The sequence below is a fragment of the Sinocyclocheilus anshuiensis genome, unplaced genomic scaffold (assembly GCF_001515605.1).
Source record: "Sinocyclocheilus anshuiensis isolate Anshui unplaced genomic scaffold, SAMN03320099.WGS_v1.1 scaffold1558, whole genome shotgun sequence".
In the NCBI taxonomy this organism is placed as follows: Eukaryota; Metazoa; Chordata; class Actinopteri; order Cypriniformes; family Cyprinidae; genus Sinocyclocheilus; species Sinocyclocheilus anshuiensis.
In genome coordinates, this window is record NW_015542412.1 from 341,050 (window position 1) to 358,009 (window position 16,960).

At 35.7% G+C, this 16,960-nt stretch overlaps 1 protein-coding gene across 3 annotated transcripts in view; it reads left to right on the plus strand.

Moving 5' to 3' along the window:
- The window catches only part of LOC107693410 (regulator of G-protein signaling 3-like), a 176,254-nt gene that overhangs the window by 150,288 nt on the left and 9,006 nt on the right, over window positions 1-16,960 (plus strand). For all 3 annotated transcript variants that reach the window (XM_016492794.1, XM_016492796.1, XM_016492795.1), the window contains exon 13: window positions 7,088-7,158. In XM_016492794.1, coding sequence (XP_016348280.1) covers window positions 7,088-7,158 — 71 coding nt within the window. The remainder of the gene's footprint in view (window positions 1-7,087; window positions 7,159-16,960) is intronic.

A 16,960-nucleotide genomic window follows, 5' to 3' on the forward strand; every position in this document is an offset into this window, starting at 1 on the left:
TATTTGTATATATATATATATATATATATATATATATATATGCATATTTTGTAATAAATGTCAAACATATTGTTACAATATACATACTTATCCTATTTAAACCAACAGTTTTATATTTATCCATTGTTTTTATCTTTATACTTCCAAAACATGGCTGCTGAAAAAGTGAGCAGGCACTGCTGCAGTCTAGAATGAGAAGGATGCATAATGGAATGAGTGAGCAGCAAAACTAATAATATATCCCTGTATAAAGAACTAGTGCATTATAAAGCAGGCTATTGTATGTAATTACATGCATGGTTACGTATGACTGCAGTATGTGTTCAGATTGGTTTACAGGTGCACACACAATCCATTTACCTATGTATTTTTCACCCTGACTTTTACAGAGATCGTGAAGAGTATAATAGGTCAATACAATTGTCGTAGCTTCATCAGCATTACAACCACCGTGTTTCTGTGAGCATAGCAATTATTACTAACTAATTAGTTACTTTTTTATGGAGTAACACAATATTGTAATGCATTACTTTTAAAAGTAACTTTCTGTTGTGATTTGTTTTGGCTTGAGCCAGCTTCGCTGTTGGCGCATCGAACTCAGTTAAGGTGTTGGTTAAGGTTGCGGTTATATTACGTCACATACACATATGTCAGCTAATTTAAGCAAAGTTCTTGCATCCCTGTGTCCTCAGTGTAAAAACACTGTTAGAAGTTGATTAAAACAGGTATACTTCCATAAGGAACTTTAGTTCTAGCACTAATTCCAGAGTTGTGTGGAAAAACACCTACTGTTCATAATGATCATAATAATGAGTAAAGTGAATCATGCCAGCTCTCTCTATGTTTCATGCGACTGGCTGTTCAGAGTATCAGCAGTTTAGCCATGTGGGATTTGATGTATAATCTAATGCTATCATTGACTCCTCAATGTGTCTGTCTTCGGTCTTTAATTCTTTAATATAGCTTTCTCGACATGTTTCCTAACAGATTTCCCTTTTTGGTCCTGATTTCTTTCTCTCTTTCTTTCTCTGCGGTGCGGCCCATGTGGGTAGGTTATTTTTAGCTCAGGGCCAATGCGCAAACCCGGCTCATGCTGGGAGAGATTCAGACAGAGGGTTTGATCATGTGTTTTGTGGTATGCACAGGAGGACATGAACCAGCAGTGTTTTCCCAGAGATTGGGATTCAGGGTCTTTTACAGTGTCAACAGTATTCAGCTTATCTTAAAGGGGTCATATGATGCTTTTTTAAAGATCATTATTTTGTGTATTTGGTTGTTTCTTTGAACTTCAGTTCCCATCACCCTTTGCTTTGACTATCTAGTCTCATTACATTCAGCTGTGTCTCATTTACCTTGTTATCTCATCCACATATAAACCCAGTTTTCTTTGGTTGCTGGATTATTGTTTTACTGTTACATGTTTTCTGTTGCTTTGTTTTTGCCCTGATGTGGATTACTCTGTTTGTTTTTTTGGACTCTTCATTAAATGCTGCATTTGGATCTTCTTGTTTTGGAGTATTCCGTGACAATTAAAGACTTAACTGTCCTTGTGAAAAAGAAGTACATTTTAGCTTGCTTTTAAAAAGAGTGCCTATTACTGAAATAATATGCTTTAAAAAAATATACTCAAATTCAAACTGAATGTGAGGTTTTCAGACAACTTTTGCATCTTGTTTGTAATAAAAATAAACATATATTATCAATTTATATTAAATGCAACTAGTTTAACTTAAGAGTGTTTTTTATTACTTATAGTGAAAAATAAATATACTATGAAACCGTCATGGAAGCATCTCTCTTTAAGTACACTTAGGTGGCCTTTACATTAATACTGTATAATATGCAAGTACAGTTTTTTAAATAACATTTTAATATTTCAAGTATCCTAAGTGATTAACACACTTTTTTTCACAAGGGCATTGAGGACACACACAGGATATTACTCATATAGTACCATCATTATTGACAGTCTCATACAGTATGAAAGTATTATTGAAGTTTGCAAACATCATATTATTGATGCCTGCTGTATTATTTTTGCATTAGGGATTTAAGTAATGCCATAGCAACCACCCAGAACACTCTAGCAGGATCTAGGTTAAAAGCACTCAGAGCACCTCAGCAGCTGATAAGCAATGACCTGGCGACCAAAAAAGTAAAAACAGTCCAGTTGATGAACAATTGTGACGTTCAGTAGTCTTCTGTATTGGAACATAACTATGGCCACCCTTTAGTGTGCCAATACACACACGTCACCATAGCTAAGAATATGGCCCACCTGCTCTGGAATAAATAAATACAGCTATAGCGACATGAATTGTGCAATGAACTGTTTACATAGCAATCTGACACTACAGTCTATACTAGCCAGAGAGTGAGCAGCGCTTCACCCAACATAGACTATACATCAACCAGTTCATGAAGCCTTATCCTTACGGTTTAAACATTATCCTTACAGGTTTTAAATTATTTTCTATTTTCTATTAACATGTGCCTAGTATTGCACATGCTAGATACTGCATATCTAGATAGAAATTTGGCATTTATTACCAGATGATAGCTGACTCTGGTTCCTCTAAAGGTTGATCACTCTCTTTAAGCTAACTCTCTTATATTTGTTTATTTATTTATTGCCACAGTTGGTTTTGGCTTGCTCACTGCATGGCAGAAGAATAGTTTTCTGTAAAGTTCCTTTGAAACAATATTTTTCAAAAATTGACATTGCCTTACTTGGCAAGTGATGGAAACATATTTCTAATTCATAAACATCCTGTTGAGAAACACTAGGGTAAATATTGTTACATCTACAATCCACCTGAAGGCTTCACATGAATGTTTTATAGAAGCCTGCTGGTCACACACTAATGGACTTCCTCTAACGTCATTTTATGTGTGTGTGCATTTACGTCAGTATCATTCTAATGTTTTTACTTGACATTTTAGTGGGCTCTTTTCATTGGAGAACAACATTTTGTACATAAACTGTAGGGAAATCCTCCTGAAGCAAAGCTGAGCAGCTCTCTTTAAAGCACATGGATGTTTAGTTTCTGAGTCACCGCTACTTTTGAGTCCAGAGCTTTAAAGGAATAGTTCACCCATGAACTAAATTTAATTCTGCTACCATCTACTCCAATCAGTCTGAAATATGACTGTGCTCTTTTCCAAGAAAGCATACAATCCAGTTCTTTAAACAAAGTCAGTAAACACATCAGTGATGTAAACTAGTCTATAAAAGAAAATTTTGATATTTTTAATCAAAATATTCATACATATCCTTAGGTTTTGGAGAGTTGACATAGTCATGAAGGTTGGCAGGGTGCTTTATATGATATCGGTTTTTTTTGGCCTGCATGTTGACAACACCACATGACTGATTAACCCTAACCCTTTTCAAACATCACTTGATATTAAATAATTACTTAGTGAATTCATTTATTGATGCTTTTTCTTCATTATGTTGTATCATCCTTATATTTTATTGACCCCCATATGACTTGTATGCCATGTTTCTAGTCTACTGAAGCCATTTTATAGATATTTAGAACAGACCGAAATTGAAGTATTATTCACAAAAACCTTCCTCTCTGTCACAGTTCTGAAATACCGTTCTCCATGCACTGTTTGGCTACAACATGCAATGCCATTTGGCATTCATTACGTCAAACTTAGTGGGACACATTGCCTGCTGGGATGCATCAAGTTTGTGTATGTAAACCTGAATAAGCTTAGAGAGGCATAGCATAAAACATCATTTTGTGAACTATTACTTTAACTCTTAAATTCTTAGACACAAGGGCTTAATGTACAGCCAATTTGGTACAGTACATCAGCAAAACTAATGGATTTTGGTGTAAACACATATAGATGGAAGCTAACATCATCTGAAATCATCCCAGCCAATTTTAAGAAAAAATACATCTTCTATATGAAAAATACAAATGCTGTAAGTGTATGCAACATTTTTTGCACCCCTGGTCTATATTTCTGTTATGATGAATAGCTAAATGACTGGAAGATGCCCTGTTTTCAAAAGGTACAGTATTAAGTAAAAAAAATGACATTATTTATTATTAAATATACAGTATCAAGATTACAATAATTACAATGGTCAGTACGTAAACACCACTTTTGGAAAGTATCACAGCTTGTACATTTTTATTTTAGCCAGCTAAGAGCATTTCAATTCGTGTCTGGAGAATTTGCACCCATTGTTCCTTGCAAAAGAATCCTATTCTGTAAATTCTTAGTCTGTCTTGCTCTTTTGAGAGCATATCCACAGATTTTCAGTGATGCTTGATGGGACTTTGAGAGTCATGGCAAAGCTTCAACTTGCACATCTTGAGGTAGACCATTGTGGATTCTGCATGTTTTTAGGAGCAGGATTCTGTTGTGAGAGCCACCCTCTTATCATTTTAAGATTTTTTACAGACAGTGTGATATTTGCTTCCAGAATATTTAATTTGCTTCCAGTTATTTAATTGGATCTATTATTTCCTCTAGCAGCGAAATATTCCCCATGTCACTGGCTCCAACACAAGCCCAAAGCATGATCCGTCCAAACCTATGCCTAACAGTTGCAGAGGTGATCTTTTAATGAAAATCTGCACGTTTTCCCTCCAAAAACATATGTTTAAGCATATATGTTTGTTTGGATGTTCATTTGCTAACTTCAGACAGTGAATTTTGTAGTGAGGAGGCAGGGAAGCTTTTCTTGACTTGATTCATCCACAAAGGTATATTTAGTGCAGCACCACAGTCTGCTAAATCTTCTTGAATCAGTCAAACAGGACTTTTGATATGCCTTTCTAGCAATCCTACCAGCAGTTGTCTCTGATAGATTTCTTGGTCTTCCAGACCTCATCTTGACCTCCACCATTCCTGTTTACTGCCATTTCTTAATTACATTACGAACTAAGGAAATTACTGTTCAGAGGAACCCATGGTTTTTGACTGTCGGGACTTTTGAGAAGTCATAGTATTTACAAAGCTTTAACATTTGCATCAGCTGGCCTTTCCTAACAATGATTGTGAACAAGCTATAGAGCTATAGACCTACAGTGCCTTGCGAAAGTACTCATACCCCTTCATTTTTTTTTTTTCACATTTTGTTAAGTTGCTGCCTTATGCTAAACTGCTTTAAATGACTTTTTTCCCCACATCAATCTACACTCCATACACCATAATGGTAAAGCAAACATTTAACATCTTTGCAAATGTATTAAAAATAAAAAACTTAAATGATTCCATTGCATAAGTATTCATACCCTTATCTGGGATAGTTTAAATTTAGCTCAGGAGCATTCAAATTGCTTATAGAGGTTACTATACTTCCAGTGAAGTTAACCTGTGGCAAATTCAATTGAATGGGTATGATTTGGAAAGGCCCACACATCTTAATAAAAGGTCTAACAGCTGATAATGCATACCAGAGCAAAAACCAAGCCCTGAGGTCAAAAGAACTGCCTGTAGAGCTCAGAAACAGGTTTGTGTCAAGCCACACATCTGGGGAAGATTTCAGAAAAAAAAAATCTGCTTTTGCGTAGATGATCGGGTTGGGGCTCGCCTGAGCCACGGCGATGAACCTCGCTCGTTACTCCATATGAGCGGGGAGAAACGAGCGGGAAAACAAAACACTTTTAAAAACGGGGAAAAAGGCACCGCTTACTTTCAGTTTTGGGGGTCCACTGTTCTGTCACGGTTCACAAGGAAGAAACGAGGAGACGCTGGAGAATACGTGAACTAGAATTAAATTAAATAAACAAAGGAATACAAATACTGGAACGTATGAATGACATTTAACAGCAGACGGGGAACAAGGGGCAGAACACACTATAAATACACAGACACCAATGGGACACACCTGGGAGCAAATGAACTAATTAATCAAACACAGCTGGATACGAATTCACACGAGGACAGGACAGGAAAGACCAAATAAGGAAAACAGGCACTCAACAGGAACATACACGTGACACTTACACTTATTTGTGACGTACATCACCAAAATAAAAAACTTGTTGCTCCTTCCCTTTCATCACAACTTAAAATTTTGCACATGTATTTATTTATTTAATAGACACTAAGTTATTTGTAGCTGTAAAATGGATGGTTGGATGGATTTATTCTTTTTTTTTATACTAACCTCTATCAACCCAACTGTAGCAGTATATCAATGATATGAAAATAACACACAAAAAATTCAGGTTCATTTATAACTGTAAAAAAGGAAACATTTTATTATAAAACATCAAACAAGCTAGACAAAAGTAATATGGCCTGATAATTAAAAAGGGCAGCCATGGTATTTATATACAGTAGGTTTGTTTGTTTTAATATTTGCATGGTTAAATCCCTGTATTACAACTATCCACAATTTATCTTACTTTGCCATTTCTCCTAAACACCGTACACCACAATAAAGTAGAATCCTTTCAAGTCTAGAGAATAATGTGCCATCGTCACAAGAGTTTGTTGAAACAATGTTTTTGCTTGATAAGGCCTAATTTTCAGAGGTTTGACAAATCCTGAGGGAGCTCAGACGCGATACAAAACATTATATATACAGAAGGGGAAATATTTGTCTAACTGAGAGGGCCAAGAAAAGCTGTTTATTGTCCAGTCGCAACATGAGAGGTCTGTGCCATGTATGGCCACAGCCAGACCACGGGTCAAGATGGGACTTGCACACAATGGCTCATTCTTCTATATACAAAGTGGCCTCAAACCTTCAGACTGACCGCCCACTTTCGCTCCCCCTCCCCCTCCCCCTCTTTTCTCCTCGGTCTGTTCAGCCTATTATATCCCTCTGAGGACAGGAAGTGTAATGTGACTCCACGGTCTGAGCCCCTTGCTTTAATCCAGGCATGGCTGGAGGCCAACTGAGCCTATCACATACACACACAATCTCACACACTCGCTGCTGAGGATTACAGAAACCAGGGTCACACACACACTTACACACACAGTGTAGAGCTATGGCCTGTACCAGGCGGTGAGGATTAACTTGTCTTGGTTTAGCTACTTGTGGAACTGGAATTCTGCATTGCTTTCCTTAACTGGACGATGCCGACTGTTGGTCTCTCCACAGCTGAGTGCCGGCTCTGAATGCAGCTGTGACGTGGGTCCTGACGGGAGCAAGAAGAAGAAATCCAAAAACCTGTAAGTCCCATTCCCACTTTCTCTGCATTATATGTTTATCACCGGTGCTGCTGAGAGTTATCAGTCTCCACAAGTTACTTATTTTATCATTTGATGTGATGTTTTGAAATACTTGAGGGCTCTCAGAAAATCTCATTGTTGGTCTTTAGTTCTTCGTTAGTTCTTTTAATCTAATAGTGAAATTTCCACTTTGTGACAACTGTGGCAAATGCAATGGTAGAAGACCCTGACATAATTTTGCTTTTTGAAGAAATGGGTAACTCTTTACTTTATCTCCCATTTCTTACCATTAGTTAATGCATTAAATAATATTAACTTACAGTAAGCAATACATTGTTACAGTATTTATTTATCTTTGTTAAGGTTACGTAATAAAAATTGAACTTTTCATTTTTATTTCATGTTAGCTAGGATCAGTTAAATAAAGCGAACAGATACTCTATATACTCTAATAATACTCTAATAATTCACAGTATTAGTTAATATTGGACTTAATATGAACTAAGATTAATAAATGCTTTAGAAATTGTAGAAATGTCATTGTTAGTTCATGTAACTACATTGTAATATGTTGGATTTTTCAAAGTTGTAAATAAATAGTATTGGGGTACTTTTGTACAAGAAAATGCTAGTCTTTCTGCTTCAAAATGTAATGTTTAATTCAATGTGTCACTTGCCATTTCTTTGAAATTGTTTATTAAATTTACTAGCAGTTTCTGAGTGGAAATAGTTTTGCAGGTAAATCCTTTTCATTGTATTGTTGTTGACTATTGTTAACAAATGGAGCCTTATTATGAAGTGTTACTAAGAGATTTATAAGATTGAACCAGTATTTGAGACAGTTTTAATTTGATTGAAGACAGTAGTAGCACATTGTGAAATCAGATTGATTGTAGTCAGAATTTAGATTGGCTAGGTATTTGAATTGTAAAAAAGGAAACACTACCTTTTACCTAATTTGGCCAAATTTTAAGGTAGCATTGTATGCAGTCTATGTGTGTTGCACAAGCTATAAAAGAAGCTATAAAAGTTGTGTCCTACATTTATAGTTTCTCAAACTTCTTCAGTTCCCTGATGGTTATGATGTTGTTGTCATAGCTCACTAGAGCTTGTGTGTGTGTGTGTGTGTGTGTGTGTGTGTGTGTGAATGTCTTATCATGTGTGATACTGTGTTAAGCTCTTCACAGACAGTTAATCTGAGCCTTTATATTGTGAGGTGTGAATTGTGCCAAAGTGTCTCTAGGTATATATTGACACTTTTCACACCTACAGAACAATAGCATTAAAACTGCTCCTCATGACATCAACTGCCCTGTGCTCTTATAGTGAGGTCAACACAATAGAGGAAAAGTTTTTACTGTCTGGAACGGTGAGCTGGAACTGTCTGAATCAAACTTGAACATTGTCCAGAGAGAATGTTTCTTTTGATAAAACTTTCACTAATATAAAACAGTCATATTGTTACAGTTTAAAACAACTGTTTTCTATTTGAATGTATTTAAAAACAAAACAAAAAATATTCCTGTTCTCAAAGCTAAATTTTTAGCATCATTACTCTAGACTTCAGTATCACATGATCCTTCAGAAATATTCTTATTTCTGATTTGCTGCTCATCAAACATTTGTGATTATAAATATTAATGTTGAAAACAGCTGTGCTGCTTTACATTTTTTTTTTTTTTGAAACTGTAAAACAATTTTTCAGGCTTCTTTGATAAATAGAAATTTGGCTTTTTTTTTTTTTTTTTAAAAATGTAATTCCTTTCTGTGACTTTTGATGGATTTAATGCATCCCTTCTGTATAAAAGTATTAAAGGGTTAGTTCACCCAAAAATTTAAATTCTGTCATTAATTACTCACCCTCACGTCGTTCCAAACCCGTAAGACCTTCGTTCATCTTCGGAACACAAATTAAGATATTTTTGATAAAATCTGAGAGCTCTCAGACCCTCCGTAGAGAGCAATGTTCCCAGGCTCAGAAACGTAGCAAGAACATCGGAAAATAGTCCATGTGACATCAGTGGTTCAACCATAATTTTACGAAGCTACGAGAATACTTTTTGTGGTCAAAGAAAACAATAATAACATAATTTATTCAACATTTTATTCAACAATTCTTCTCCCCAACGCTGATTATGTTGTTTACTTTCAGTGGATACTCTCCAAAATGGCGGAAGACGGTAACTCGGGGAGAAGAATTGTTGAATAAATTATGTTATTATTGTTTTCTTTGCGCACAAAAAGTATTCTCGTAGCTTCGTAAAATTACGGTTGAACCACTGATGTCACATGGACTATTTTCCGAGTTCCTTGCTACGTTTCTGGACCTGGGAACATTGCAGTTGCATTGCTGTCTACGGAGGGTCAGAGAGCTCTCAGATTTGATCAAAAATATCTTAATTTGTGTTCCGAAGATGAACGAAGGTCTTACGGGTATGGAACGACATGAGGGTGAGTAATTAATGACAGAATATTCATTTTTGGGTGAACTAACCCTTTAATTTACTTCAATCAATCAATCAATCAATCAATTAATCAATCAATCCCCAAACCTTTGAAATTTTGTACATACAGACTCAAGAGAATGCAGTTTATTACTTAATTTGTTTAATTAAAAATTATATTTTTGTCATTAACATGATTTATCTTGAACTTTGAATTTGATGTAATGTCTATAAATTTAATTATTAACAGTGTTTTTCAATTATTGATCATGTTGATCTATTTATAAATGAACTTTAACAGGCACGAAGAGACATGTTTAGAGTATTGGCACAATTTCTTAGTCTTTCAGGCCTAGTGCCTTAGGCAAATCTGTGGTGAAATGATCTGGTATGTTTAGCAGCCACTGCTTTCCCCGATCCGCTTGAGGGATTAAAACTTAATATTCCACTGACTGAATATATCGCTTCTGTCTCTCAAGAGGTTGTAATGGTTTAATCTCCTTGCAGACACGTATTTTAAGAGGTGTTTGGGGAACTAGGTGACTGCAGCACATTGAAAACATACATAAACATAAAATAACTGGCCACATTATTTAAAATCAGAAGTTCATAGCTCAGTGCAAGTAGTACATGTCATGGGAGTGGTTTATTTTACACATACACACTACTAGTTTGCAGCTGTTCTGATTCTGTTGTTTCAGCTGCATTAAGTCACAGTAACACTAGACTTTGCATTGAATTCACTTCCATTCATACACATGTGAAAACAAGACTGGAGACACAAACTCATGTGAATAAGTCTTCCACTGCGGACCAAAGTTCAGCTGTGATTTAAGCTGTGTCCTGACATTAAACCAACAGGGAATCTAAATGTCACAGATTGACCAGTTGACTAACTGCATGGTTTGTAGTGTTGTGGGGTCTGTAGTAATAAACCCTTATTTGTGTTTAATTATCCTTTGTTTTGCAGAATGTCAATTTACACAGTTTACAGTTTGTCTTGTTGGCAAGGGTTATTTACTCTAACTGCACCCACTATTGTTTGATATAGCCAGACAACATTACAAAAGTATCCAAGCTGGAAACTGGGACAGTGGCTAAGACAGTCAACCTACAGGCATCCACCTTTATCTGATCCAATACTTCTCCATTTTCCTATCACATATCAGTTCAGAGAGGTTTTTATTTAAAATATTTTGTTACCACACTCAAAACCATTGTTCTCTTCCTGGACTCTTTATACCCAGACCAGGATGGCCTAGTTGAGTCCACACACACACACACGCTTTTATTTTTGTGCATGACTCAGTGAATGCCCACAATGCAGCATATGCAATAACAGAAGTGTTGTTATAGCGAGAGTGGAATGTGGGCAGCACTGTTTTGTGAAATGTATGTGAAATTGAGCCTAATTTAGTTGAATGACATCACAATATTAAACAGGAATATGACACCAAATGTCTTCTCTTCTCTCCCCTGAATTGACATATCTTTAGACAACATGTCAGCAACGGTTGAAAAGTCACTCGGTCTACAGTGACTTCTGATATCATATCATATTCATCTCTTATCTTATCATAGTTGCTTCATATGAGCAACTATACACTGAATTTGTGAACAGGATATAAGGTTTAGAATGTTAAAAGATGATCAGGAGTTTTGTTTGGGAAACTTGAACTTGAACTTGAAAGTGAAGTTTCTGCATGTTTACCTACATCCTGTAGGTAAACATGCAGAAACTTCACTTTCAAGTTCATTATCTCGGTCATTATCTAAGCTTGGCCAATATATAAAAGTATTCCTAAGTGATCTTAATTTATTACCTGTATGCTCTCTCACATTTGTAATGAAAGGTCAGGTCAAGTATCTCACTGAAAAATACTATTTTAATTCGTAGGAACACCTACAGCGGGTAAAATAAGTATTGAACACGCCACCATTTTTCTCAGTAAATATATTTCTAAAGGTGCTGTTGACATGAAATTTTCACCAGATGTTGGTAACAACCCAAGTAATCCATACATACAAAGAAAACAAAACAAATAAGTTCAGAAATTGTGGTGAAAGAGAAAGACGTTCAGTCTGCATATTCAACTGTTCTGAAAACAGCTGAGCCGTGGCTCACCCAAGGGCACAGGACACAGCTGCTTTCACGTTACAGAATGAATTTGCAGACTCTAACCTTCACTGTCAACATGAGCTTGCGACCGCAGTTCCCAGGTGTGGTGGCTGGAGTAGCTGTCATCACATTACCTCATTATGAGCGTTTACATTCAAAGAGAAATTCAACTGAGATGAAATTACTGGGCATCTGGTGAAAGCCACTGAATGTGATCATGAATGGTCTCAATGATCCATAGCGTGTGCGCTAATGTAAAAGGCACATGAATGTACAAACATGATATTTAATCAGCTTTTTAGTGGATGATTTAGGGCAGTTTTCCTAGAGTTCACACAGGTGTCATAGTTTCACAATACTTTTTTAAATGTACAGTATAACTATTTAAGAATTTGAAACCTAACTTTCTTGTGTTTTCTTTATTTACAATAAATGGCAGATACCTTTTGGATAATAATAAATATATTAAGCCAAAATACTTATGCCAACAACCTACAAACAGTTACATGTCCTAGACAATTTTGACATGAATAAAAAAAATAAAAAAAGATATATAATTTAGATCCAGAATTTTGGGGTCTGTCAAATTTGTATTGTTTTTGAAATAGGCTTTTTTGAAAAAGTATTTTTTGCTCACCAAGGCTGCATTAATTTTACAGCATTTATTATTGAAAGTAAATTAAAAACAGCAATATTACGAAATATTATTGCAATTTGAAATAAACGTTTTCTATTTGATTCTCAGGAAGTATTTCTGATTATTATCAATGTTGAAAACAGTTGAGCTCCTTAATATTTTTGTGGAAATGGTGATACTTTTTTTTTTTTTGATCAATTTGATTAATCCTTGCTGAATAAAACTATGAATTTCTTAAAAAAAACAAAAACAAAAAAAAACTTACTAACCCCAAACTTTTGATTGGTATATATGTGCATAACATCATAGACCATTACATAGATAGACAGATAGATAGATAGATAGATAGATAGACAGATCAACTGAAATATCCACATTTCCACTTCCTTATATAGTTCAATCAATTTAACATAAAAACATTTGTCAGCTACATGTAGTAGAAAGACAGACAGACTGTATGTGGAACAGTTTGTGTGTTGTAAACACACTGACACAGTACAGCAGTCTGTGGTAGTGGAGATCTGGCCTGTGATTGGCTCACACTAGTTCTGCCTCCCTGAGATCCTGTGCTATATAAAGATACAGAGGCTCTGTGTGCGGTTAGAGGAATGTGACTGTCCCAGCACCCTGCTCTTCCACCCCTCACACACACCTTACACACAATGGTGGATTTCTCTGAGAAGTACCTTGAAAGGTAGGGACCAAATGCTCCTATAAGTGTCTCCTCTGCTGCTCTGAGAGTTCTCACAGTAATGAGAAGAGGGAAGGAGGGAGGTAAAAATAGAAATCATGAGGTTACTTTAGAAGAGGAAAAAGATGAGGGTGACGGGAGTTCACGTCTCCTGTGGGTCGTCTGGCAGGGCGTTTGGGAGAGCTTCACGTGAAGTGCTGATGTTTCAGCTTTTCTTTCTTTTGGATTTTGATGTTTGGTGGTTTCATTAACCTGAAAGTGACTTTCCTATTTTGTGTTGGTTTAAATCTGTCAGTAAACTCGAGTGTGTTTTCCTTCCTGATGTTCTTCACGTAAGATATTTTAAAGTGTCTCTGGATTGATTCAACAAATTGTTTGCGTGAACCTCATGAAATGTATCAAAAATATTTGAGGATCATATTTCACTCGAAAAATATAAACATTTATTTATTTGAATTTAATTTAATTCATTGTTTACTTTTATTTACTTTATATATATACGTTGCATAATTGCATTATTAAAATGACACATTTATCGTTATAGTTCCCATTACTGTAATGAAAAAAAAAATCTGTGAAAAAGGAAATAATATACTATTCAATATACTATACATATTTATATCTACCTTACTGAATATTTTTTTATATTTTAATCTTAAGTAATCTTAAGTACTCTTAAGTACTCTTAAGTAAATTAAAATCATAATAGAGAACGATGGTAGATTAAGAACTAAAGAATAAATGAAATGTAAAACATCCTTGAGCTTGATGAATTAATAATGAATTGGCATTTTAATGAAAGTTATTTATTTATTTAGAGATTCACAAAGATTTAAAAAATAATACTAATTATTAAAAAATTTAACATGAACTTTCAAACAACTTTTGTGTCCTTAATTTGATAAAATTCCATATGACTACTTTAAAGTTTCTTAGTTTTTAGTTGTGAAGTACAGAAAATGGTCTCCACTAAGGCATTGAAGAAAAGGTGACATTAAAGCGACGGTGAGACATGTACACAGTACTTAATAATAGCAAATGTATTATGCACACAATACAGGCACACAAAAGCCCATTGCTTGAACAAATGTGACATATTTCGTAGCTAAACCAGTGTTTTGGTGCAGAAATCCAGCATTTTAGAAACAGGACTCCTATTGGACTCCACATCACATTTGTTTCAAACTGAAGTCTTACCGCGAGTGTCCTGGTTTCACGGCCTGGAATAGCGCTGAGCTCTATTATTCTATATTCTATACTGAGCAGAGAGGGAATTGGCAAAGCCTGGAGATAATTGTGGCTTGCAACCATCTCCTCTCCTCCTCTATCTCTGGCTTACCCTGCAGGGCTGGCTGTGGGGAAATGTCTGTCAACAGGCTCAGAGGAGCTGGATCAGAGCATCCTAATTTGATAAATTCCAGTGAGGGCGTGTCCTTCATGTCGAGAGATTACAGGCCTGTGCCGTGAGGAGGCGTGGGAGCAGCTGCTTCTGCTTGATAATTAGCCCAATGTTTTTTCTCTAAATGAGGGGTCACGATCTCTCAAGCGTGATAGGCGTTTGACTGCTGCCTCGCTCAAGCAATGCAGTCATGTTTAATGTCTTTTCCCACCGCATATGACCCGCTTGCACAGCTTCTGACACAACTGGACATGCAACCGATCATGCACTATGCAATATGGTGTCTGAAAATTCTTAATTAAAGAGCTTAGCAGTTCAAAAGTTTAAACTTGTAAATTAATAGGAGAGGCCAACGTCCTCCGTGAGGTGTGAACAAATGATTTGCGATCATGTAATAAATGTTTAATTGCTTCAGAGCCTTCACTTAAATGTATATTCTCATTTAACTTTGATATGTAACATTTGTTCAATACCTTCACCTATTTTTTCAAGTCTGAGTTATGCTTTTGAAATTAATTTAATAGTTCTGTGCATTTACTTTGTCAACAAGCTGTGTCTTTTTTTTTTGTAGCTCAAACAGTAGAGCATGGCACTAGCAGTGGCAATGGGTTTGATTTCCTAACAATGCATGAACTGATAAAACTGAATGCAAGAAATTTGCTTTAGCTAAAAGCATAGACAAATGTGTAATGTAAAGGAATTTTACAAATTTGGTATTTAAAGGTTCACTCGAAAATGAAAATGTTCTGAAAATATACTCTCAGACCATCCAAGATGTAAATGTGATGTAAAATGTGTTTCTTCATTGTAGAAATGTAGCATTCCATCACTTGCTCACCAATGGATCCTCTGCAGTGAATGGGTGCCGTCAGAATGAGAGTCCAAACAGCTGATAAAAGCATCAATAATCCACAAGTTATCCACACCAGTGCATCAATTAACATCTTGTGAAGCCAAAAACTGTTTGTAAGAAACAAATCCATTAATTTAATTCTAAACCAAGTCCTTTATCCATTGTATTGCTTTCTCCAGTGAAATAGTCATCTGGTCTGAATCAGGTGAGAAGTATGCAGAGATCAAGCATCCTTAACAAAGGAAAACAGTCCGAAACAGCTCTAAACAAATATGCTGGTGGATTTTGATGTGAGAGGACAACAGTGGATGGACTTTTTTCAATGGAGGAAGTTTTATTATGGATTATGGACTCATATTTTGGTTAGAAGAGTGAGGGTGAGGAAATATTCACAAAAAAATAAATTTTTGGGGTGAACTATTCCTTTAAATTAAACATAGCTGTGATCGCTATTTAGTCTTCTGGTCTATGAAAGAGCAATAAACATAGCAGTGCATCTTATTTTTCTCTGGTGAAGCTCATCTTACCCCCTCTTTTTATAGCTGAGCTAATACTCTGTAACACATTTTCACTGGCGTGGTGTTTTTCTCGTGCAGAAGGGCAGGCAGAATGATGCCACATGGCAATTCTAACGGTGTTGCAAAGCAGTGTGGAATCTCAACACTGTGGCACTGAATGGCCAGAGGGTGTTTCCTTGGCCATGTGCACACACACACACACACACACACACACACACACACACAGAGGAATGTGGATTGTTAGTGGCCAAAAGAGAGAGACCAAATATGATGTGGTTACTAGATATCCCTTGATCCATTGATAGCCTTTTCTACACCTGGCACACTTTATTTATCTTTACAAGAAAAGATAGTTTATTATCATGCACCTGACCTGAAGAATATGGCCATTTCTTATCTCTATCATGATAAACACATGATGTGTTGATGGTTGTTTCAAGCATATTGAAGAAGTTGCCAACTTCTAAATTTAGTGTGACTGACTTGATTATGGTGAGATCAGAACTTTGTGTGGGTCATACTTTATCTTATCACACTAAAGAAAAATACATTAATAACCAACTTAAAAAATGTCTTTGTGAATCACCTAATTTGTTTATTTTATCTCAAATACATAAATATCAGTTTATATTTCCAAACATTCCTTTTGCTATTAATTGTAATAATCCAGCGAGATTTTTGTATCCACAAGGAGTCTGACAACAGCCAGTGCTCCACACAGAGATCTGATCTCATCATCATCCATCTGTCTGGAATGACATAAAGAAACAGAAAAAAACTGAGACGGAATATATCCAGAATATCCAAGATGCTTCAAGAAACGTACCTGCAAAGCTACAGGAAAACTATGTGCAAGTGTACCAAGGACAAAAGCTGTTTTAAATGCAAAGGGTGGTCACACCAAATATTGATTTGATTTAGTTAATAGAGGTTAATTGATAAAAAAAAATCTATCTATGACTATATATCTATATATTTTTGAAAGCTTCTTCACTACAGCATTTTTACACAAGTGCCTAAAACTTTTAACAGTACTGTAGCTTTGCAGGAAGGTTTTTGAAGAGTTTTGGAGACATTGCCACAGTTCTTCTGAATTTAGTCTATGTGTGTGTGTGTGTGTGTGTGTGTGTGTGTGTGTGTG